General features: G+C 44.1%; 1 protein-coding gene across 1 annotated transcript in view; it reads left to right on the forward strand.

Moving 5' to 3' along the window:
* Positions 1–26,328, forward strand: part of SLC22A3 (solute carrier family 22 member 3) — a 47,961-nt gene that overhangs the window by 12,538 nt on the left and 9,095 nt on the right. The window contains exons 5-6 of the mRNA XM_029944405.1: positions 18,892–18,989; positions 19,109–19,323. Of these exons, the coding sequence (XP_029800265.1) occupies positions 18,892–18,989; positions 19,109–19,323 (313 nt within the window). The remainder of the gene's footprint in view (positions 1–18,891; positions 18,990–19,108; positions 19,324–26,328) is intronic.

Here is a 26,328-nt window from a genome sequence, read left to right on the forward strand (position 1 = left end):
ACCCGAGTGACAGGTCTCTTATGGAATGAGATCACAGCTTTGGAGTAGATTAGGCAGGTTTTCAGGACATCTCCCCGAAGAGCAGCATCTGGAGTGGGGAACCCCGGAGAGACAGGGCCCCCATCCTCTCCCAGTTTTTCACACCCAACTTCCAGACTCCTTCTAGAAATAACTGGGCCATACGCCTTTGTCAGAATCTTAACTGTTTCTTTTAAATACAAGTTAATGCTTAAAAAGCATCAGTCAGAAAAGTATGAAGGGAAAGCATGCAGCGTTACTATTACTTACACTCCGTGTGTTCGATCCTGCCCATCAGTCCTGGTGCCTCATGACACATCACTAGCGGGTAGTGGGATCTCCAGAACCTAGAACAGTGGACTCAGGAGGAGGCAAGTAGGGTGACCAGCTGTCCGCATTTGCCCAGAACTGGGGGGATTCCCAGAAGATGGGAAAACCCAAGAAAGTCTCAGGCAAACTGGGACACGCTGGTCAGTCCTCGCCCACCTGGCTGTGCTCAGAGGAGGATACAAAGATTTAGATGTGTGGGCTTCACATCTGCCTGCCTGCCCGTGACCCCACGATGCCTGTGAGCTATCCCAGCCCCACTAGAGCCTGGGCTCTGAGTCTGCTCGCTGGACTGGTCCCAAAGTCAGATGCAGGCGGCTGCACCTCTTTCTGCCTAGCCCAGGCCCGGGCAGACGATGAACAGAATGAATTCAAATATTAAACAAAATGAATACACCACACAGGCTTTTTCTATTCTGCCAAAAATGGTAGCTCTCTTTTGTGGACATTGTGAAAATGCCGAATTCAATTATTTTGATTCTGGATCTCTCTCTCTCTCATAGAATAGGGGAGTGGGTTTGCTCTTTCTTTTGCTTTTTCAAGCATCTGCCAAGAGAACGGCCCTCTAATACCGTCTTTGAAACGTTCACGCTCTGTCTGAGCAAGAAAGATGGTCAGCTTTTCCAAGCATTTTGATCCTGAGCCATTTGGCCCTGTCTCGTGTTTTTGGCAAAATCAGTCTGTGCAATCCCAATTGCTGTGCTTCCCCACTGTGAATAAATGAGGAAATACTAGCTCTTTGTGAAAGCGTTCCCTGCTGCAAAGGCGATGGGGGTACAAGGTCCAGAGCCCTGTGTGGATCCAGCGCCCTGGCAGGCATTCTGGGCGTTACTCCTAATCCAGAGCTGCTGTCACCACGACAATACTGGCTGCTGGATCTTCATCCCACCAGGAAAGCTGCATTTGTTCAGGAAATAATCCAAAGAAAAGAGATGCGGCCTGGGAGCAGGTGAAGTCATTTAAATTCTCCAAGGCCAAGTTGATTGCTGGTGTGCACAGACGAGCTCCATTGATGCGAATAAACACAGGAGGAAATTGTGCTGAAGGGGGAAGGAGAGAGCACACTAAGATCCGCTTGTTTTCCCCGCCTGAGGTCCGTCCGGGAAAACGGTATGAAAAAGATGTCAGGTGCTAGATTTTTCATGGGATAAATCATCTCTTTCCTGAGAGGGCACCCAGATGGCTGGATGAAGAGCATGGATTGCGTTGCCATAGCAACACTTCCTCATGTGAGTGCAGGTGCAAAGGGGACGGGGCCCACACAACCCAGAGATGGCTAGATTCCTTGTTTGGGAACAAATGATGCGGACCTGTGCTGTTTTCTTTTTTCTTTGAATTCGGTGCTGTTGAAAGGGAACCTGATTGGGAGAAAGCCCTCCTTCTCCACATAGTGAATGCCCCCTTCTTAACGTGACTGGGTAAAGGAGGCTGAGAGTGGAGAAGTCTTTATGTCTGTCCCAGGAGAAGAACCGAAGGAATGTTGGGGGAAATGGCCAGAACACACGCTCACACTCTTCCTGCTAGAGGAAACTTGCATGTAAAAGCGAATCTCTGTCACCTACCCTAGTAACAGGCATGGAGGGCGACCAGATAGAAACCCTGCTAACACGGCTGCCACCCAGCACCTGTAACCTCAGCCCCACGGTGGATGGGATAATAATGTGGCAGTCTGTCTCAGTGGGCCACAGATCCTTGGGCACCATGGAAATACTGCAAGAGTCCTCAAGCCATTTGCAACCAAGCCTTATATGTAGAGTGAATTAATACACCTTGGATAAATATGTCCTATGTTTTCAGATGAAGGTGGATACACTTGTTCTGAATAATAACTAGTGAGTTGAAAGGTGTTATTGGGTTGGTAGTAAATCTGTGTCATTATGTGGTCTCAATGAACAGAAGTTAAAAGCACAATTTCTATGATATGGGCAGCTGTTACATTCTTTAGCATTAACTGGAAGTTCTAGTGCTCAGAAAGCATAAGAGTCACTGGTCTGTCAGCACAAGTAGGATTAGTCTCCATCTGTTGAACAACTGTTGTCTGAGCTGTCACAGTTGAAGTTGTGTGACGTTCTCAGGAAAAGCTGAAGGATGTCTCCAAGTCTTCATAAGCATAGAATCTTGACAGCTTCTAAGAGTCATTCAACTTTCCATTCAATAAAGTAAACTCAGGTTCATTGTATTCTGCCCTTCCACTGACCTCATGGACAAGTTCTACATGTTAAGTAGGAAGAGCTGAGTGACTTGGTGTACCATTGCCTTCCGACCCCTCATAGGTGAATCCTGGATTTCTTTCCTGCTTACATTTCAGAGCCAACACACACAAATAGTTTAGGTCTGGAGTAAGAAAGAAGGAGGCTTACAGAATGAATGCTTGGCATGACTATTTTTATGGGACAGAGGGCAATAGAGTTTAAATACTTCTCCTCATGTTTTGATCATTATGTGTGGTCTCCAGGCTTAAATATTTGTCTTTGAGACATTAGGCAAATTTTACTAAGGAGAATTGAAGGGACACCTGGGTGGCTCAGTTGGTTAAGCATCCAACTCCTGATTTCAGCTCAGGTCATGATCTCACAGTTCATGAGTCTGAGCCCTGCATCAGGCTCTGCACTGACAGTATGGGGCCTGGATGGGATTCTCTGTCTCCCTGTCTCTCTGCCCCTCACCAACGAGTGCACTCTCTCAAAAATAAATAAGCTTTAAAAAATGACAATTGAAGTATTCACTCTGCCATTTATGACAGTTTATATGCTGTATTTACAGAGACTGCTTCAAAATTAATAGAGGACAGACTTTTTTATGGCATTTGAGTGAACTATAGGGTCTATTTGATGTATTTTTTACCATATCCTCTCTTCCCAAGTTCTATGAACTATTTGGTAGGCTTTGTTGCCTAAACATAGCCAGCTGCTTAGGTTCAACAAGTCATTGATCGTTGCCGTGAAAATATTTTTCACATTACAAAGTGAAGCACAGAATATTTTGTTTGGTGGTCACATGTTTAGAAAATCCATTTGCGTTTCATTGACACGAAGCTGCCCAGAAGCAAAAGGACGCTGACTCACTCAGGGTAGCTGGTACTCATTGTAATTTGTACATCTAGTTAGTCAGCAAATAGTTATCACGTGCTGGGTTCAAAATACCTGCTTTTTTTTAATGTTTTTTATTTATTTTTGAGAGACAGAGAGAGACAGCATGAGCAGGGGAGGGTCAAAGAGAGAGGGAGACACAGAATCGGAAGCAGACTCCAGGCTCTGAGCTGGCTGTCAGCACAGAGCCCGATGTGGGGCTCAAACCCACAAACTGTGAGATCATGACCTGAGGCGAAGCCGGAAGCCAGACACTTAACCAACTGAGCCACCCAGGCGCCCCCAAAATACCTGCTTTTTAAACAACCCCTGTATAATATTCACTTTCAAAAAATGTCTCTTGACAGGCATTCAAGATGCTTTGTGTTTTTTTTCCAATTCTTTGTGGTTGCTTTTTTGTTTCTTTTGTGTGTTTTTTTTTTTTGAGCTGTTTTCAGTGTCCATACCTGGTAATTCCTTATCTACTCAACTATACTCACTTTCATCATATAGGGAATTTAATAGAACTAAATCTAAATCCTTGTCATTTCAAGTTGAAGGACAGCTTAGATTTCACATGCAGGGTTTGGAAACCATTTCAATGTGTTTTTATATTGATGGCATTTTTTTTTATAAATAGGAAGGTATTCTAATTGGATCTCAGTCAGTATAGCTGTTAATGATGAAAACAAACCTGTATATTTGTGGGAATATAATAAAGCAATTCACAGTTCAAAATTAGGGCAAATCGTGTGCACAGGCTAACATTGATGCACATTACCGTGGTCCAGAGTCAGGCCATGAGACTGAACAATGCTTCTCTATTGAAAACCTCCAGAAACAGAATTCCAGGGATGGCGTGTGCCACCTGCTCCTGGCTTGTACATAGAAGCATCTTCTCCCGCTTTAATGATTGCTCTGCATTGAACAATAAAGAACATACCACTGAACAATAAGTAACTATATGAAAAAAATTTTTTGCAAATCATGGAAAGGGAGGAGAAACTTGCAAATTCCAGAATGCACCAAGGATTTTGATATTTATGGAGGTACATTTCAACTAGTCTTTTGACTATTCAGTTGTACTTGACTGTCATAGGAAACATTTCCCAGCATCCACCAATGCAAGCAAATAAACATGAAATGAAGGGGTTTCTGAGGTATCGACAGAAGGCAAGATTTGGAGGCTCCCTGTGGAGTGTAATGTGGGGTCCTGTGAGGCAGGCAGGCTCCGTGCCCTGAGTGCAGGGCGTGAATCATGTGTATACCAATGGAGCGTCCAGATGCCCACGCACATCTGATATCTCCCGATCTTCTAACTTTGGCCTGCCTCCTGGATGTTTTACGTGGCACATCTCGGGTTACTAGTGAGATTCAGCGTATCTTCAAGCGTCTTACTTTGCCGCTTGGGTTCCTTCTCCGTGGATTGCCTCACGGTATCCTTGTCCATGTGTGTTGGATTTTCTGGTATTTGTCTCCTTCAATTTATAGGATCTCCTTTTATATTCTAAAAACCACCACCCCTTGATGGTTTTAGACATTCCAAGTATCTTCTCCTCTAACTTTTAGTTACTTTTAACTTTGCCTATTTTTTTCTTTATTGAACAAAAATTCTTAAAGCCTTAAGCTTATTTGATACAGGCAAGTGAGTATATATTTTTGTGTATTGATTGTATTATAGGTTTTGTTTAAGGAATAGTCTTCTACATCAAGGGCTGCAAAGATATTCCCCTGTTAGCTATGGCTTTAGCTACCACAGTCATGACCGAATTCTCCTGCAACTCACCATTCTGACTGAGAAGCAGTGGTCCACCTTCATTTGTTTCAATGCTGAGCCGGTGTTTTTTGTTTTGTTTTGTTTTGAGCTCCAGCTAATAAGCAACTTCATCACTTATCAAGTTTCTGTTTCAGAGTCTGAATTAGTTTACAAGCTAAAGCCTGTCTCCTATTTTTAAGGGATCAAATAATTGGTCACTTAAATACGTGCGTCTGTGCTGCAGACTTGAGCCAGGTTCCAGATGAGTCACAGGGGTTATCAGTGAAAGCACGCGTGCACAGCTCCATCTGATAAAGGTATAGGTAAAAAGTCACAACATTTAGACCCCAGAGTCCTGTACACTGTCAGCCATCTTCACATTCCTGGCCTTAAAAGATGAGTACATGGTGTGCCTGGGGGTGCTCAGTTGGTTGGGGGCCATGGTCTCTCGGTGGTGAGATGGAGGCCTGTGGCAGGCCCCGCACAGTGGGCATGGAGCCTGCTTAAGATTCTCTTTCTCGGGGCGCCTGGGTGGTTCAGTCGGTTAAGCGTCCGGCTTCGGCTCAGGTCATGATCTCACAGTTCGTGGGTTTGAGCCCCGCGTCGGGCTCTGTGCTGACAGCTAGCTCAGAGCCTGGAGCCTGCTTCAGATTCTGTGTCTCCCCCTCTCTCTGACCCTCCCCTGCTTGCACCATCTCTCTCTGTCTCTCAAAAATAAATAAAAAAACATAAAAATTAAAAAAAAAAGATTCTCTTTCTCTTTCTCTCTCTGCCCCTCTCCATCTCCCTCTCTCTCTCTCTCTCTCAGAAGAAAAAGATAAATATCTTTTTGTTAGTAAGTGCCCCAAATCCTGTCCTCTTCTCTAGCACACTTTATTATTCTGTTCATCCCTGGCATGAGGCAGAAGAACTCTTCAAACCTGGACACCAGTAACCCAAAGGCAGAAGGGACAGGATTGTTCCTCCAAATACTCAGCATTCCTTTAAATAATGAAATTTGCAGAGGCGCCTGGATGGCTCAGTCAGTTAAGAGTCCGACTTCAGCTCAGGTCATGATCTCACGGTTTGTGAGTTTGAGTACCGTATTGGGCTCCCTGCTGTCAGCACAGAGCCCGCTTCGGATCCTCTGTGCCCCCCCCTCTTCCCCTCCCCCACTTATGCTCTCTCTCTCTCTCTCTCTTGCTCTCTCTCTCTCTCTGAAAAATAAGTAAACATTTTAAAAAATGAGATTTGCTCTCTGAGACAGGAATGCCAGCCCTCTCTGTAGCTCTTAAAGCGGGGTGACATGTATGAGGGCACTTTGGAAATGTAAAGAGATCATGATTTTTATTTATTTTTTTATTTAAAAAAATGGACTGAGGGGGAGGGGGAGAGGGGAGGGGGTGATGGTCATGGTGGGGGGCACTTGTGGGGAGAAACACTGGGTGTTATATGGAAACCAATTTGACAATAAACTATTAAAGTTCTTTTTTAACATTTACTTATTTTTAAGAGAGAGAGCATGAGCAGAGGAGGGGCAGAGAGAGAGGGAGACGCAGAATCTGACGCAGGCTCCAGGGTCTGAGCTGTCAGCACAGAGCCCGATGTGGGGCTCAAACCCATGAACCATGAGATCATGACCTGAGCCAAAGTTGGATGCCCAACCAATGGAGCCACCCAGGCGCTCCTATGTTAATTTATTTTGAAGGAGAGAGAGACAGAGGATGAGTGAGGAAGGGGCAGAGGGAGAGAGAGGGAGACACAGAATTGGAACCAGGCTCCAAGCTCCCAGATGTCAGCACAGAGCCGGATGCAGGGCTCGAACTCTCAAACCGCGAGATCATGACCTGAGCCAAAGTCAGCTGCTTAACCAATTTAGCCACCCAGGCACCCAGAGATCGTGATTTTTAGATCCACCAACACCTTCATGAGATCTACTTGGGGTTGAAAGTTGATTAACTTTTCCTTTACTCTGGCAGTTGCACAAGCTCTTAGCTAAATGCTGTCCACGGGCTGGAAGCTCTCACCAGCGCTCTCTGCCTCAGTGTTACTCTTTCATGGTTTACTTCTGCGATAAACCAATTCATGCGTACAAGTCAAAAATGCAGTAGAAATAGTCGTCATTTCCTTTTAGGGGCTTTAATGGTGCGATTTTGTCGAAGGGGGTTATTCAATAGGAGAAATAAACAAAATCATAAAGGTTGCAATTTTTCCAAATTTAAGTCAGCCAGTCTAAGTTTAATTCAAAATAGAAACTTAGTGCTTAGCATAGTAAATTTTCATCAGGATAAAAGTGTGGACCAGAGGTCTTCTGGGTAAACTTGAGAAATCCGGAGACTCTTGGTCACTCAGGATAAGCTAGGCGTGTGTGTAGTGAGCACACCCCAAATCTCAGTGGCTTAAAACAATGAAGGGCTGAGTCTTGTCTGTGCCCCGTGCGTTCCCTGGGGCTCCTCTCCTCCGAGTGGGGTTCTCAGCCTATCATCCAGGCCGTCCTAGGGGCTGCTGCCTGGACCATCAGAGAAAAGAGAGAATCTGAGGGAGTCTTGCTTTAGTGGTGAAATGCCCGCAAGTCTTTGGCAGATTTGGGTAGCTGGCCCTACCCAGGCACAGGGGGCCAAGAAAGGCAATCTTACCATGCCCCTGTAATGGGGGAAGGGTGGGGGAAGGGAAGCAAAAGTATTTGGCAAACAGTGCTGATAAGTACCACCATAGACCTCTTTTAAGATAGAAACAAATGATTAAGAGTATAGGATTCAATTTGAGAAACCCTGACTCAGGAAGTTCAATGCTTTTCAACTCAAATTATGACTGCAAAATAAGCTTCACCTTTATGACAGTAAAAAAAAGAGATTTGGTTGAAATGTACACACATTTTAAATGTTGCTATGGAAGGATAGAGTAGAAATTATGAAGACCTGTTTGCTGTGAGAGAACCCCCAACTTGGGGGCACCCTGGGAGCAGAAGGAGGGCCGTGGTGCAGGTGGACGGGAGTCAGGCCTCTCCGCCGGCACAGCCAGCAGGCTGGGGCCGGTTCAGGGCAGGGATTCACACAAAATGCCCCCAAACAGATGCCGAGAACCAAGCGGATGGGGAGCACTTGGGGTCTAGGCAGGGACCCCACCTCTGCTTGCAGAGAGGCTAGGAGGGGCCAGAGGAGGGAAAAGAAGAGAGAGACCCCTTCCCTTGGTGGAAATACAAGACATAGCTGACATCAACCCACAGGTTCCCTGAGAAGAGGGTCCTGGCTTTGCCCCAGCGCCATGGCCCTGGGCACTTGTGTGGCGGAGCCCGATGCTGCCTGGCTGTCCTTGGTTTGTCCAGAAAGGGCTGCCAACCCAGAGTAGGGGCGGGAGTCCTTTATGCTCATGGCCTGAGACAGAAAGGCACCTGCCAGGGATCTGACTGGGTGAAGTTGTCATTTTACTGGAATCCTGCAAATACCTGAACATCTGGAAAAGAGAGCCGACGTTGGGCAACAGCTCAGAGAACCCAGTGGAAAACACCACCCTTCCCCCTCAGCAGGTGAAGAGAAAGGCCAGCCCATGAGTTTCTCCTAGAATTATCATGTTTAAGGCTGTGTTCTTGTTACAGCCATTTCTGGAGCATTCCGAAGACTGAAAAGAAATGATGATAAGATTAATGAGCATGTGGTTTTGGCTCCCATTTATGGCATATCAGAGACTTTAATTCTAGCTTTTTGCCTTCTCTTTAAAAAAAAAAAGTCTTGGGCTGGCCAGTGACTCCTAGATACTCAATTTGCGTATTCATAGAACTAAAACTTTTGTGAATCCAAGCATGCTACTTTAGGGTAAGACACTGGACGTCCTTTAAGATGTGAGATTTAGAACTTTACTGTTTCCGTGATTGTCACTGACACGTACGGGTGCTTTGGAGTTGACGGACATGTTCAGGTCAGTCCTCTAGCAGCACTTTTGGTGTCCCCCTCCCCCCGTCTCAGTTCTGAGCCTTTTCGGTTAGCGTTTTGGGTCTGAGAACACCTTTTCTTCTTTCTCTCTTTCTTACTTTAACACTTCCCCCCAAAAAAACCTCTTCCAGTTTGTTTTTAAGAAATGGAGAAATGTTCCAACATGTGACCCACAACTGCAACCCATTAACCTTTGCTAATATTGAGTCTGGACTTTGGACCCCTCATGGGACCTTTGGAGAGATGCTCTTTTGCTGTTCTAGGCAGCGCGCCTGCTTGGGGAGTGGACGAAGTGCGGAGGGGGGGGCTCTCTCCAGCCAGATGCAAGCGTATAGAATAATCTCTTCTCTGCACAGCACCTAACAGGAGACCTGGCTGGGCCCAAGGTGCTTGGGACTCGCCCTGTCCAATACAGCACCCACTAGCCACGTGTGGCCATGGAGCCTGGCGGTGTGGCCAGTCTGAACTGGAGTGAGCTGTCAGAGCAGGCTGTGTGGTGAACCTCATAGGGCACGTAAAATATCTTGTTATCAACGTCATGTTAATTACCTGTTGAAATGGTAACATGTTGGATAGATTGGATTCAATGGAACATTTTATTAGAATTAATTTTCCGTTTTTTTCCAACCCTTTTCATGTAGCTTCTAGAAAATTTAAACTGAACTACGTAACTCATGCTAAAATTTTGTTGGATGGCATCAGTCCACGTGACTGAGATGTGTCTTTAACTACTTTAATAAGAGGCAAATACTCATCATAATTTAAATATGGACTTTTCCTTTTACTATGAACTCCATATGGTAAATATTTTATCTACTCTTATTTTTCTTAAAGTTTATTTATTTTGAGAGAGAGAGAGAGCACACGTGCATGCACAGGTTGGGGAGGGACGGAGAGAGATCCCAAGCAGGCTTTGCACTGTCAGCACAGAGCCTGATGAGGGGCTCGAACCCATGAACCATGAGATCATGACCTGAGCCAAACTTAAATACTAAGTAAGATCATGACTGAGCTTAACTTACTGAGCCAACCCAGGCTCACTTATGTCCTCCTGTTTCAGAACAGAATGAGGTTTTAAACAATTCCCGAGGCACTGTGGGTTACTTGACAAATTCTCTTTTATGGATTCCAGGGAGCACTCTCGCCACCTATAAGCTGACCTGGGCTTTCTAGTATTAAACGCTTATCCTCGGACCTTCTGGTGCCGGCCTTCATCTCACTGACGGGCGTGTGCACGAGGCAGGGGGCGAGGGGGGGAGCATGGGTACCCAGCAGGCACCCGTGGCCTTCCTCCCAGCCGGCCCCGCCTTCTGGCCCCTGTGGGCAGTTGAACTTGGAAGGTGGCCCCTGGTCCTCCAAATCTGTGAGTCCCAAATCCCCAAGTAGTATTTTGTTCTCACAGGTTTCTGAGAGAGGCAGGGCTTCTAGAGACCAGAGCTTTAGGGAACCAGGGACAACTTGTCAAGAACAAGAACACGATGAGCCTCCTTCTCAGGTGGCTTCCTTTTCCTTGTGAAATATGGCAGCTGAGGAGAAATCCACCTGTTGAGAGCAACCAGATGAAACTGCAAGGCTAGAGACAAAGCCACCCGACATTGTCCTCGCCCTGCCCCCACCGTGGCAGCCCCTTTGAACCTGTTCTTTCCTCTGAAGCCTGGGGCGGGGGGGGGGAGTGCGTCTCTATTCTCAGTTTGGGAAAAGTAAACTCTAGGAGGCAGCACTGAGGCGGGACGACTCACTGACTATCAGTGCTTCTTACATGTGTCTCCTTGGGTGTTGTAAAAAAACAGATTCTGATTCCCTAATCTGGGTTGAGGCAGAGCTGGCGGGTGAAGGCCGCGCTGCCGACGCACGGAGCATGCACACTTAGAGACGCAGGTGCACTAAGTGTCATCTGCTGTGGGTCCATTCTCAAAAAATTATCTGGCCTGAGGCCTGGGAGACCAGCAGTGCCAAACTGACATTAAATATACCTGTTATGCATAAGACAATTCCATATAAAAAAAAATCCTTGAAAAAGGATTGACCATTCTCTTTACAAAGGGATTCACAACAGGGTGCCTTTATTTACTTATTGTTATTTGATTTTTCTTGTTTTTAATATCATTTATTGTCAAATTGGTTTCCATACAACACTCGGTGCTCATCCCAATAAGTGCCCTCCTCCATGCCCATCACCCACTTTGCCTTCTCCCCCATCCCCCATCAACCCTCAGTTTGTTCTCTGTATTTAAGAATCTCTTATGGTTTTCTTCCCTCCCTCTCGGTAACTTTTCCCCCCTCCCTCCCCCATGGTCCTCTGTTAAATTTCTCAAGATCCACCTATGAGTGAAAACATGGTATCTGCCCTTCTCTGACTGACTTATTTCACTCAGCATGACACCCTCGAGTTCCATCCTTGTTGCCACGAATGGCCAGATTTCATTCTTTCTCATGCCGTGTAGTACTCCATTGTATACATAACCACATCTTCTTTATTCATTTGTCAGTTGATGGACGTTTAGGCTCTTTCCATGATTTGGCTATTGTTGAAAGTTCCGCTATGAACATTGGGGTGCATGAGCTCCCATGTATCAGCACTCCTGCATCCCTTGGGTAAATTCCTAGCAGTGCCATTGCTGGATCATAGGCAAGTTCTATTTTTAATTTTTTCAGGAATCTCCACACTGTTTTCCAGAGCAGAGTACCTTTAAAAGCATCTCCCCATACGGATTATGGCATTAGCTACAGTTTACTAACTGAAAAGATAAAAAAGTGCCCAGGAATCATCATTTGGAAGTAAATATCTCTGAAATGTTATAAAAAAGCCATAGTAATACTGACCGCTTCCATTACTGAGCTCTGTGTGTGTGCTGTGTGGGGTGTGTGTGTGTGTGTGTGTGTGTGTGTGTGTGTGTGTAGATGGATTATCTAATTGGATCTTCAAAATACTAGTGAAGTAATGTTTACTGTCCTCATACTCCTGACGAGAGAAGAAAGGTCCACAGAGTTTAAGTAATGGGCCAGGAAGAAAATATTCTGAGCAAAACACTGTGTCTCTGGCCTGATTCTGGCTGGTTGTCCTTTTTATAAAATTGTTTTTAATGTTTATTTATGTTTAGAGAGAGAGAACATACACTTGAGTGGGGAAGGGGCAGAGAGCAGACAGAATCTGAAGCAGGCTCCGGGCTCTGAGCTGTCGACTGTCAGCACAGAGCCCAATGCGGAGCTCGAACCCACGAGCGGCAGGATCACAACCTGAGCTGAAGTCGGACACTTAACCTACCGAGCCCCCCAGACGCCTCTGGCTGGTTGTCCCCTTGACCAGAAACCAGTCCCAAATCGGGGGAACTCTGACACTGGTAATTTATAATGTCTTTCTCTTCCTTGGCAATTTAAATTAAAATGTCAACTTGAAAAACGGTTTCAGAAAGGCACCAGGAGAGATTGTAAATATGGCTAGACTGATTAAAGAAAGATGAACAAAGCACAGTTCCAACATAAGCCGAATCACTGTTCGTGTGATGTAAAGTCTCAGACGAGCGAAAAGACCATTAAGAGACAGAATAAATAGCTCTTAACTCTGTAAATACACATCAGGAAACCAACATGTGCTGCCTACCTGTGAGCAACACCTTTTCCTATGAGTGACATCACTAGGCAACAAGCGTCCAAACACACCAATGTTACCAAGAGCCCTTCCCGGCTTCCTTTGCTCCAAACCGAAGCGGGCAGATTCCACTGGGATGGCATAACCACACAACGAAATAGGATACCACGCTAGACACAACAGACAGCGTTCTGTGTGGCTCCATTTATATGCAATTCTAGAAAAGGCAAAACTGTTATGACAGAAAACAGATGAGGGGTTGCCAGGGACTAAGAGTCGGGGAGAGGGCGACTGTAGAGTTAGGAGGAAACTTCCTGAGGATAATGGAGACGTTCCATCTCATGATGGTGATGGTGGGGAGGGGGGTTTCTATGCCTCCACCCATTAGTCAAAACTCACTGAAATGTACACTTGGAATTGCTGAATCCTGTTGTATGAAAGTTATATCTCAATAACTCAATTTAAATATCTCAATTGAAATATGTATATATAATAACCTAATATAGCCTTTCTACTCTTTTGTATCTGACTCAGAGTAAGTGAAATTTAGTAACCCTTTGGCAACAGAAAATAAACACAGCTTAATTTCAAAGTCCAGAGCTAGAAGTTGCCGTAAAAAAAAAAATAGCTGCAGCAGCCACTGCGTATCAGTTGCCAAGACTTTACTGGATGAATTCCATCCAAGATACTGCGTTTAGTCTCTCAAGGTCTTTGGACACCCAGAAAGTGGGTCATCTTTCAGAATATCTGCGTCACTATGGAGAACATGTCAGTAAATCAAAAACCAGCTGGATTTACTCTTAAATTGGCAAAATGCTCACTTGCTTGGAAGTACTATTAATCCCTTCATTCAGTGTACAAGCAAGATTGGTTTTATGGTCTTGATTACCTTTGGTTTTATCCATGCTTCATGTTCTTTTGGTAGACGGTATGTATTAGGCATTAAATCTGTGCTTTGGGAAGGCAGAGATCATGTGACTGCTTGATTCTAAATCTTAAGAGTTTGAAGTTAAGAATAATACTAAATATTTTTACTAAGTTGGAATACAGAAGCAATTATTTTTAATTATTTAACACAAAATTATTTTGCCTAAGATATTTGGTTATTAGTGCCAAAGCATTGTTCAGCCCTGAATTCTCCAGACAATTCTGCTTTTGGCAACAAGTTACAGAAAACCAACGTAAATGGGCTTAGACAGGAAGCCCATTTCCTGGCTCGTATATCTGGAATTCTATAGTTACAGCCCTGTTCAGGGTTGGCTAGACCTAGGTCTCAACAGTCCCATCCAGCCATGGTTCCCTCCCTCTCCACTCTCTTGCCTGGGCAGCTTCATATTTATGCTGGTTCTCTCCTGGGTATAGCATGGCTGCTAAGATCTAGTTGAGCCCACCGTTTTCTCCTTAATTTCCTGAGAGTCTGGAGAGAAGATTCTTTCAGGAACCTCTGACTCAAGGTCAGTGAAGGACTTTCTCATGGTCTTTTCTCATTGGTTCAAATTGCGTCACATGCCCAATTCTCATTGACTCAAATTGGGTCACATGCCCATTTCTCATTGACTCAAATTGGGTCCCATGCCCAGTCACTGGCACAGAGGATAGAATTACCCTTAGGTAATCAGGCCTGCTGCCCTACAAAATGAAACAAATCAGCTCCCCTGAGAGCACAAATCGGTTAAGGGGTGGGGGGGGGGGCAGTGGAGTTCTGTTAAGAAAGAGACAGGGAGATTGACACTGAGTCAACAGTAAAAAAAAAAAAAAAAGTACATTAGGGTCTAACTTAAAGCTATTACTTTAAAGGTGAGCTAGGGGCGCCCGGGTGGCTCAGCTGGTTGGGCATCCAACTTCAGCTCAGGTCATGATCTCCTGTTTCATGAGTTCGAGCCCTTCATCAGGCTTTGTGCTGACAGCTCAGACCCTAGAGCCTGCTTCGGATTCTGTGTCACTCTCTCTCTGCCTCTCCCCTGCTCATATTCTGTCTCTCTCTAAAAAAAAAAAAAAATCATTAAAAATATAAATAAAGGTGAGCTATATTTTTTCTTTTTAGGAAAGTGCTCTAGGCTTAAATTTTAATTTTAAGAGAATATTTATGCAAAAAGGAAGAAAGCCAAAATCACCACAATCTCACTACCATGTAAGAACTATTAATGAAGTGATACAAGCATATTTTTAAATAATAATATAAATCTTAGACTCTGCATACTGCAGACACAGCATAGCATAATGGTTAGCAATCTACAGACTCAGGGTCAGCCTCCTGTCTGTGTGTTCTCACTGAGCAAGCTACTTCTCTTGCCTGTGCCTCAACTTCTTCTCTGTGATACATATAAGAGTAGTATCTGTACGTTCCTCGGTCAGTAACCCTGTAGCTCAGAGGTCAGCAATCCAGAGCTTGTGGGCCAGATGTGGCTTGCTGCCTGCTTTTGTAAACAAAGTTTTATTGGAATCCAGCCACGGTCATCTGTTTGTGTATCCACCTATGGCTGCTTTCACACTACAATGTCAAGTTTAAGTAGTTCCATCAGAGGCTATATATAGTCCACAAAACCAAAAGTACGTATAATCTGGCTCTTCTGAGCTGTGGAAGAGCCGTAAGTGAAGACAAAGGCATCACTGAAATAAGTGATCCATCCGTGAAGGAACACTGCCCTCACATTATGGGTAGTTTCGATCTTGAATTTAAACATCTTCAAGATCTAAATTATTTTAGTCACATCCAACTTTTCCAACTTATAATCTGGCTCTTTGCAGAAAATGTTTGCCAACCTCTGGGTCAGACCATTAGACCTCTATTGTCTTGTCAAAATCTCACAGGTCATAATTCTGTGGCCATGGGAGAACTTAACCAGGTGGAGATATGATCAAGAAAAAGTGATATCGGCAGAGCTAACACAAAGGCAAGAGATGCTGTTGTTTTGTCAGTTAGAAATAGTCACAAACCATGAGTAATTGAAAAGTCTATGAAGGTGTTTAAATGTCAAATTATCTATCCGACTTGACCAGAGATCTTAAAATATATGATACATCATTGCCCTTCAACTCTGGGGTGTAGACTTTGGGACAGGAATGAAAGTGAATTTGTAGGGGGCCTTACCCTGTACATACAAGACATAGCTACAGGGAGAAAATAAGACCAAAGAGGAAATGAAAGACATTACAAACCATTGCAAATATTGCTTTAAAAAGGAAAAGATTGCTGCCCACCCGTGTGCCCTGGGTGAACACGGTGCAGATGTGTGGATGGGTGGAGCTCTTGGGGGCTCCCCAGGGCAAAAGGCATAGTCTGAATGAGCACCGCCGAGCCGACCCAAGTCTGAGCTGTGGAAGAGCCACAAGTGAGGAGAAAAGCATTGGAATAAGTTATATATCCGTGGAGGAACATTTTGGGTAGTTTATATCTTCAATTTAAAGATCTTCAAGATCTAAAAAATTAAAAAATAAAGATTTTCAAGGTCTAAATAATTTTGGTCACATCCAACTTTTCCCAAAAAATAGTGTTTTAACTAAAGGCTAGTAGATTTTTGGTCAAATGTGTAATGTCCGTCTCTAAAACTGAAGTGACTATGAACCGCAAAGAAGTTTTCTAGAATAAAAAGCTTTTCATTCATTCAGCAGTGCAGTGCAAGGATTAAGAATAAAAGATTCCACTGACTGCCTGATTTCAAATCCTGGCTCAGCTACCTTCCATTTAATCTTTAATGCACTAAGCCTTGTCTTTTTTCTTTTTAATTTACAAAACAGGATTGAGAAAAGTATTAACTTTGGTGAGTTTTGATGATAATTGAGTGAAATAATCCATATAAAATAGCCCAAAATCTAACAAGTATTCCATGCTCCTTAGAAGTGAACCATTTTCACATGAACAAGATAATTGTGAGAAACATTTGATAACCAAACATATAATGATATATTGTTGTAATATAGTAAGTTCTTTCGTTTTTGGTATTTCTGCTTTATTTTTGGAGCAGCAAAGGTGATAGACTTTAAAAATCCTTTATTGGGGGTCTTAGAATTTAGAAGAGTTGATCAGGGAACATTTTAATAAGCACTGTATTGGTTGAGAGTATATGCCAACTTGCTGCTGAAACAGAGACCCAAAAAATAGAATGAGAAAGGAAGGAAGGGAGGAAGAAAGAAAGGAGAAAGGGAGGAAGGAAGGAAGGAAGGAAGGAAGGAAGGAAGGAAGGAAGGAAGGAAGGGAAGGAAGGAGGGAAGAAGGATGGGAGGGAGGGAAGGAGGGAAGACAGGGAGGAAGAGAAGGGTCTTTAACATACCCACCCAGAGGTAAGTAGGCCCAGCAATGGAAGACAGCTCTGGTCCATGAAGGCCTTCAGGACCCAGATTCCAGTCACCTTGTTTCTTCACCATCAACTGCAGAAGATTGTATAGTGGAAGCTGGTTCACTAGCATCTTCTCCTTCCATCCCTTAGGAAAGGGAAGGCAGTGGATACAGAGCAAAGCCATTTCTTTTTAAAGGATTGTAATTAGAACTTGAATACATGACATCTATTCCCAACTCATTGCTGAGATCTTAGTCAAATAGCCACCCACAGTTGGAAACGAGGCTAGAAAATGTGATTCTAGCTAGGCAGCCATGTGCCCAACTAAAATTCAGTGGACCCTGTTATCAAAAGGGAGGAGGAAAGAATGGATGGTGGAATCCACTAGAAGTCTTCCACGGGTATCACCATGAAACTAGTATTGATTCCCCGACTCTAGGACCTTATTGATTGTAAAACCCATCATTATATGTACCACTGAGTAAGAAAAAACATTCTATTACGTATAGTATTAAACATATTGTTTTCTTATTAGCTCGGTTGTAGGACACATCCCAATTTAAGAGGTGTTAAAATGTGAAAAAATTGTGTCTCGGTATAGAAGAAATACAGTTTCAGACTGAGGAAGAGAAAGTGATCCATAGACATTCATTTTGCAGTCTTCCTCTGTGCTCGTGTGTGTGTGTGTGTGTGTGTGTGTGTGTGTGTGTGTGTGTGTGTGACTTTCCTAGACAGGAGATATCAAGCTTCGTTTGACCCATCAAGTGTAATGCTCGGGGAGGTGACTGACAGAGTACTATCAATGTGAGTGTGCCTGACATCAAATTCCTGTGACTACTGGCAGAGACACTTTTGTCTCAAAGTCTTGGGGGAAATTTTGCCTAAATTTCCACTCAATCTTGACCCGATGTGGAGTTGAGTAAGCAGATAATAGGGGTCCTGTCTTTACTAGTCTGGGCTCTCATTTAGTAGGACAAAGACTGAGGGCAGTACTCCGAGGGAACAGACATGGCCTTCTTGCATCACACTCAGTCATCACTCAAACATTGATTGGTTGGGCATTTTGCTTGGTGCTACAGCACAGTCAGTGCTCTCCTGGAGCCCCAGAGCTCATGGAGGGAGGAGATAGACATGCAGGTGGGGAAAGGCACAGATCAGGCGTCATCAGTTCTACCCAAGGTTAAGAAAGACCTCCAGTGGAGCTGGAATCAGGACTGGGGAGGTCGAAGGGCAGGGGAAACAGAATGTGCGAGAGCATGGGGACTGTCACGTGAGGGCACTGCGGTAGGATTCCTTTGGCTGCTAGACCAGAGCAGCTGTGGTTACTTATGCGAGGTCTGCGGCTCCGCTTTGTTTCCCTGATAGTACCTTATACGTAGTCGGCAAACAGTAATATTTGTTTGATGCAATTGAAGAAGACCAACTTCTTGGACGGCCGAGTAGAGATGAGCTGAATTTCCCTGGCTCAAAAAGATGCTGGATTCCATGAAATGGATGGAAGCAAATTGATCTCTTTGGTGCTGTGCCTACTCTTGAAGTTCATAATATGTTGTTTGTAAACATCACGTTGATATTCAATAAAGAAACACTCCTTTGGATTCTCCCTGCTTTTGCCACTTTCACATTTATTTTCTCCAGTTTCATTAATGCACAAATGTATTTACTTTAAAACATGCCAAATTTCTTTGTTTAGTCAGCTTAGAATGCAGCACTGCTGATATGCGCCCAAGTATCCGTGTGGCAATCACATCGTGGTGAATTTGACCTTTTAAAACAGCTAGGGAATTAAAACTCTTCATTCTTGGGTTTTAGGATGTAGTAGTGGAAAGACCCTGGTCAGTTCAGTCAGATCATTTGACTCGGTGGCTTTGAATCTGGTCAATGAAAATCTATAATATGCAGGTGTTTCTTGCTGTATTTGCTACTGAAATCTGCTTCTCTTGTATAGATCACTGTTACAGATGAGGAAGTTAGTAACCCATCCTTTTTAGATCTGGTGAAGACTCCCCAAATGAGGAAGTGCACACTTATTCTTATGTTTGCTTGGTAAGTCTGACTTGTGATGAGCTCAAAACATTGTATTGAATTTATGACGTGTCCCTGTCTGCAGGTTAGGCTGGAGTTATGTCTTACTTGATCTCCGTTGTCTTTCAATGTTGCCTCAGGTTCACAAGTGCCGTGGTGTATCAAGGACTTGTCATGCGCCTGGGGATTTTAGGAGGCAACCTGTACATTGACTTCTTCATCTCAGGAGTTGTTGAGTTGCCTGCAGCCCTCTTGATCTTACTGACCATTGAGCGATTTGGACGCCGCCTTCCCTTTGCCGGAAGTAACATAGTGGCAGGTGTGGCGTGTCTTGTCACTGCATTCTTACCAGAAGGTAATGGGCCACCAAATCTGTTGGGCATGCAAAACCTTGAAATAGTCTTAAATCAAAATAATCAAGAATGAGGAATGTCTTGTCCTCAGAAAATGTAGCACAACATCAAAATCCTAGTGCCAGGCAAGGTGTAGTGATGACACTCAGTTTTCTGCTTAATCAGCATAACGACTCGGAGTATAGCAATCGATTCCATAGACTTTTCGTTTTTCTCCACTTCAGGTACATTTATGGATGGAATAGATGTTGTGCAAGATCTAGCTTGTAGTCATGTGGCTTGCTGTTTACTTATTTGACTTATTTTCATGATATCACTGAGCATGTTTAGCATATTTCCTGAGCATCCGCCATATCACTGGCCCCATGGGAAACACCAGGGTGACAAAAGGAGGAAAGGAAGGCACTTTTTGACTTCCAAAGGTTCACAACCTAGTAAGAGAGATACTTTATTTAAAAATTTTTTTTCTTCCATGTTTTGTTTAGATTCCACAATAATTTCAAGTGTAGAATTTAGTGGTATATCACTTACATGCAACACCCAGTGCTCATCACAAGTGCACTCCTGGGGCACCTGGGCGGCTCAGTCAGTGGAGCGTCTGACTTCAGCTCAGGTCATGATCTCGAGGTTTGAGCCCCATGTCTAGCTCTGTGATGACAGCTCGGGGCCTGGAACCTGCTTTGGATTCTGTGTCTCCTTCTCTCTCTGCCCCTCCCCTGCTCAAGTGCATGCTCTCTCTCTTTTTCTCTCTCCCTTTCAAAAATAAATAAAAACATCAAAAAAAAAACAATTTTAGAACACAAGTGCTTTCCTTAATATCCATCACCCATTGAATTCCCCACCCACCTACCTCTCCTCCCGCAAAACTTAGTTTGTCCTCTGTAGTAGAGTCTGTTCTCTGCCTCTCTTTCCCACCGTGTTCATGTCTTATGTTTCTTAAGTTGCACATATGAGTGAAATCATGTGATTTTTGTCCTTCTGACTGTCTTGTTTCACTTACCATAATACTCTCTGACTCCTTTCACATGATTGCATTGAAAATGGCAAGATTTCATTCTTTTTTATGGCTGAGTAGTATTCTATGGCATATCTTTACGATATCTTCTCTATCCAGTCATCATCAGTCAGCGGACATTTGGAGTCTTCCCATAACTTGGCTATTGCTGATAATGCTGCTGTAAACATCGAGGTGCATGTTGGGATAGCGATACTTTAATGCTTTCACAACTCACTATGAAGAATGAAATAATGGAATTATTTACAGTTGACCTTTGACACAGGAGTGGGGGCTCTGGCTCCCTGCATGGTCGAAAATCTGAATATCACTTTTGACTCCCCAGAAACTTAACTGCTAATAGCTTACTGTTGCCCGGAAGCCTCACCAATAACATAGCAGTCAACTAACACATATTTTATATGTGATATAGGTTATATGCAGTATTCTTACAATAAAGTAAGCTAGAGAAGAGAAAATGTTATTAAAATCATAAGGAAGAGAAAATACATTTATAGTACTGCACTGTGAAAAACATCTACTTGTGGCTGGACCCACGAAGTTTAAACCTGTTGTTCAAGAGCCAACAATACAAGGTTTAGAAAAACAAATCTCTCTGAAGGCTCTAAGTGATTTTTAAAAATAGGTGCAAGAAGTGATATGCCTAGAGTAGTCAGGAAAAGCTTCCCAGAGGCAAGAACTAGGCACATATGAAGGAAAAGAAATGTACTGGACAGGGGCGCCTGGCTGGGTCAGTCAGAAGAGCATGTGACTCTTGATCTCAGGGTCACAAGTTTGAGCCCCACATTGGGTGTAGAGATGACTAAAAAAATAAATAAGCTTTAAAAAAAAAAGAAGAAAAAGGAAATGTACTCGACAGAAAGGAAGGGTAGGAGAGATTTGTCCACAGTACAACATAGCTCTCAGAAGTACGAGCCCTCTTCGGGAGTCCTGGGACCACACGTTCTGTTATTGTTGGAATATCCACAAAAAGGTGCCAAGGATCACCTGCCACCAGCAGGAACGGGCCCCACAGGCCCCGCCGGGAGCTTGGCACGGTCCTGCGAGCCTCCTCCTAGCTGCAGCAGGTTGGTGGCACTGAGGAGAGGCATGTCGAGAGCAGGAGTTAAGGTTGTGGCCGGCGGCCCGGGTGGGAGAGGGTGATTTCAGGGAGATGTCAGAGTTCATGGGGGTGGAAACCAGTGCGCACTGCGGAGGTGGGGGGGTGACCCCAGATGCGTGGTTAACACAACCCATGTTATCCCTGCCGCAGGACACAGCAGACACTGGACAGGGAAGCCCTTCAAAGTCCCAGGGAATATGTCAGAATTAGAGCAAGTTTGTTATTTCTGTGTTCCAGGGTATGTGGAGTCAGGGATACCGAGAGGGCCGAGTCCCTGGTGGTCCTTGTGTCGGCCCCAGAGAGGCTGTCTTTCCTTTGGAGAATCACCTGAGGATCAAAAAAGAAGGGATAATATTGTGGAAGTGAAAATAGACTATTTACAGATGAGTGTATTAATGATCTGAAGGTTTATGAATTCCCCAAGCCCTATTGAAACAAAATTACAGAAATGTCCCTCTTCAGTCCAGAAAATTAAGATGTAAAGTCTTCTGTCTTACTGGAATGGTTGATGATAAACAGAACTGATTATTTACACTGATCTCATTTTCCGTGAGAATACGTTTCCTAGGATGATAGTAACAAAGCACCACACCCTGGGGCGGGGGGGGGGGCTTGAAACAACCGAAATGTATTCTCTCAGAGTCTTGGACGCTGGAAGTCTGAAATCCCAGTGTGGACAGGCCCACGCTCTGTCTGAAGGCTCCAGGTTGAGAATCCTCTACCTCCTCCTAATTTCTGGAGGTTTCCAGGAATCTTGGGCGTTCCTTGACATCATTCCAATGTCTGCCTCCATCTTCATATGACTCTCTCTTCTCTGTGTCATCTGCAAAGATCCATATAGAAATACAGTCACATTCTAGGTTCTGGGTCGACGTGAACTCTGGGGGCCACTATTCAACCCACTACACCGAATTCAAACCTTCTAAGAGCAAGGAATTGGTATAACTCATATTGGTCAGTACATGTCTGTATAGAATCTATTATTTGTCACCACTAAATTCAGAGCCTGAACAGGATGATGTAGCTCCTGTCCTTATGAACAATGCACAATTTAACTAGGAGGGTGACAAATAGGGAACATAGGAGACCTCACTGTTGTTTTCCTTTTTGACACTGTGTCATTCTGGGTTTAATTCCCTACAGTGAGGTCTTCTGTCCTCATTGCATATGGAATAGAAATTGTTTCTTGCATATGAAATTAGGAAGGTGTGGAGGAAGGTTAATGACTTGTGGGTGGCCCATCATTTCATGATATAACCTTTCCCTGGAAGATTCTCTCTGGCCCCAGACCAATTGGGCTGATTTTGATGTGTGCTGCATTCCACATGATCCCAGAAAGCATTCTAGGCCACATGTCCACACCAACACTGGAGGAACCAAACGTGTGGCAAGCAAGCTATTTTGTAGAGAACACTCATAAATTGAAAAATATAAGGCAAAGAATAGACTTTTCTGTCTGGTCTGGTCAGTTTTGTTTTGAAGACCTAATTTCCTGATTTCAGCTTTAGAATTGTTCTCAGCAATACTGAAATGTAATTCCTCTTACTCTGGACACATCTTATTTGTACATTCATGGATTCAGCTGCTTTTATAAAAGCCTACATCAGCCATGACTGAGAAGAATAAGTTCAAATCCCCAATGCTCCTTGTGAGCACCAAATGTTAACAGAGGTTCCTCGCTGGAGTTGGGAGTCCTAACTTCTGCTTCAGGGAGATTTTGGACCTGGTTACTTGGGCTGCGGATTAACATTAGAAAGACTTTTCCTTTCTTGACGTCATGAATGGGAGGAGGGCCCCTGCGCAGAATGCTGATTAGCCTGTTAGAGGAATCAGCTCTGAAATTATCTCCTGGAGAACAATTTAACCAGTTTTGCCTCCACTGAGCACAACTTTCCATGGTCTAAAGAATGACATTCTGGAAAAAGAAAGCCTTCTGGCTGTCTCTTCACTTCAGGCACACCGCTTTTGACCCAAAGTTCTGAATTCTAATTGAAGTCTGAGAACTAGGTTTTCTTTATTCATAGCTGTCTGCATCTTTCCTTTGTGTTTGTTTAGTATGGGTACAAACCTCACTGTTTTGGCAAGTAGTCTTTTTGAAAGGAGAATTCTGCCTTTAATTTCTCTTGAAGTAAAGAGTCAGCCAATGCGTCATAATTTACATATCTGTTACAACTTTCCCCTACGTTTTATTTCAGAACTCAAAGCAGATGGTGTCCTCACAGGGGATGTAAAATAGTGTTTGTTTAAAATCCTGCATCCTTCCTTCAAAAACTGAGGTATTATTCCCAGTGATCTCCAGTGCCTTGACCAAATCCCTATTCAAAGGGACCATCTTTCTGTTTTCAGCACTCCATGGGGCATAGTTCCAAGCGTCACTACTCATTTTTAAATGGTCTTGTGTGGATTTTTGTGTCATTGCTCCTGAAAGGGGTCTATTGCCTCTCTGAAATGACTTAGCCTGTTCCTGGGAGGGATGATCAGAAGTTTCTGTTTGCGTTCATAACATCCACACGTCATTTCCACTTCCTAACAAATCGCTTTCGTTTCACTTTTTAGTTAGTGAACAGTGTGTAGTGCCTTTGGGACTTCTGTTTTATTATGCATTTCACCAGAGTCTCTAGCTCGAGGTCATTGGATAGTGGCTTCTGCTGTTCAGAACGAGTTGAGGGTCTTTCCGAGTGAAGTCTGCGTGTAGGAGAAGCCAGCTCTCCCCAGGGGACAGCGTTTTCTGAACATTTTGCTGAATTGACCTGCTATCTGCCTGTATTCACTGAGCTAACCACGTGTGTGTGTGTGTGTGTGTGTGTGTGTGTGTGTGTGTGTGTGTGTGTGAATTTGGTTTCTTGGTTTCCGTTTGGTACTTTCTGGCAAACAGTTGTAGTCTCACTCATAAACTTAAGTTGTCATGAAAGTTATCAGTGGGGCTCACATATAGAGTAGTCTTGATTCAGTAGGGAAAAAAAACCCTCTAACTTAGGAATTTAACCTGGATAATCAAGTCATTTCCACGGGACATTCTTTGCAGCCCGAGAACAGCGAGAGGTTGCCCAGTCGGGCTGGGACCCAGGGAATCTGGGCAAGGGCTCCCACTTTCCGCTCTCTGGCCCTGGCTCAGCACTGCCTGCTCATGGAAAGCTGGGGTGGAATGCACTTCCTAGTCCCCCTCCCTGGCCTTCAGGAAAAGGCAAAGCCTAAATAAAACATATTTACCACTGTTCTGGGCCGGATGTCAGCCCAACACATCAGCGCGATTCTGACACTCCTCACCCACTGATGTCACTGTTAGCGTGAGCGCTGTAGGGGTCCTCATCTGGGAAGAACGTCAAGTCCACCAGGACGTCCTCGGCCAGTTTGCAATCAAAATGTAATAAACCGGAGCCCCCTGGCAGTGATCTGGATTCTTAAACCATCTCTTTCTGTGCTTGCCCTCCTAGGCAATGGTTTTATTTTGTCGGTTTTCGCTTTTTTTTCTTTTTAGTTGTTGACTGTTCTGTAGAGAAGACACATAAATCTACCAAGCTTGATTCTCTTCTTTCATCTTCATTCATGCCTACTTTTCTACTAAAAACTCATATGCTCAGGTGCGGGGGACCAGCCCACGCACCAGAGCCTAAGGGTCCCTGAGTAGGGGGTTGGTGTCAGCGAAATATCTACAAGAAAGAACACAGACAACATGAATGGTGGAAGAGACCACCCTTTACTGTGAAACTTGGTGTCTTATATACCATAGGTGATCACATCTTTCTTTTAATGATTACATCGTTTGTAACTTCTTAGGAATCACATGTTTCAGAAAAGATCATTGTTTTCACGGAAGAGAGAACAGAAAATTAAAGACAGGAATGAAGTACAATACAGAAGATCAAAAAACATAATTTATCACTAAAAATACATCAGCGGGGGTCTCATTTTGCGTATATAGTGTAATATTAACCGAAGCTTACGACAAGGCTATTTTTCTTTAAAGGTTCAAACAATAGTGTGTGAGTAAGGTGCCTCTAACTAGGGAGGAAGTTTCAATCAGAAAATCTGCCCAATTACTGAAACCACAATCACCAAGAGGTATGAATAATAGGAGAACTAACCCCAGTCTCTGATCCACTTAGGTCAAGCAGTCAAGCGCACACATTTTCAAGTAGGGGAAACAGGGTCCCAATAGGCCACACAGCACTGCACCCCAGTCTCCCAGGACCTATGTTCTTTTGACCTGATCCTCAAATGGGGGGAGGGCCAACCGTTATCCAGGGTAGCGCCTTCCTAGACAGGCTTGGGACTTTGCGATTCCATTCGCTCCCCCCGGAGCCTTTGCCATCACAGTGGAATCTCCTCCGCAGGCTTTTTGGCTGGATGGGCCCCAACACTCAGGAATGAGCAGTAATTCTTCTATGAGACAAGAGGGCCATTTAGTGCTGAGTGAGCATAAGTAAATATGAATATAAAAGGGAAACATTTCATTTTCAAAGACAGAAGTCCAAATGTCCTTAGCTTTGCTTGGGAGAGCAGATACATGCTTGTCTGTGCAGTCACATGTCCTCAGACCCATGTCCACTAAGGATGGATGGCATAAATTACACAGCTCTTAAAGAAATTTAAAGCACAGACTTTTTAAGGCAAAGATGGTTTCTTCCTTCTTCCTTTAAAACTCAAGAGAGTGGGGCGCCTGGGTGGCTCAGTCGGCTAAGCCTCCGACTTCGGCTCAGGTCATGATCTCACATTCATGGGTTTGAGCCCTGCATTGGGCTCTGTGCTGACAGCTCAGAGCCTGGAGCCTGCTTCAGATTCTGTGTGTCCCTCTCTCTCTCTCTGTCCCTCCCCAGCTCATTCTCTGTCTCTCTCTGTCTCAAAAATAAAAACGTTAAAAAAATTTTTTTAAAAACTCAAGAGAAAGAA

Source organism: Suricata suricatta, chromosome 7 (assembly GCF_006229205.1).
Source record: "Suricata suricatta isolate VVHF042 chromosome 7, meerkat_22Aug2017_6uvM2_HiC, whole genome shotgun sequence".
NCBI classification, from domain to species: Eukaryota; Metazoa; Chordata; class Mammalia; order Carnivora; family Herpestidae; genus Suricata; species Suricata suricatta.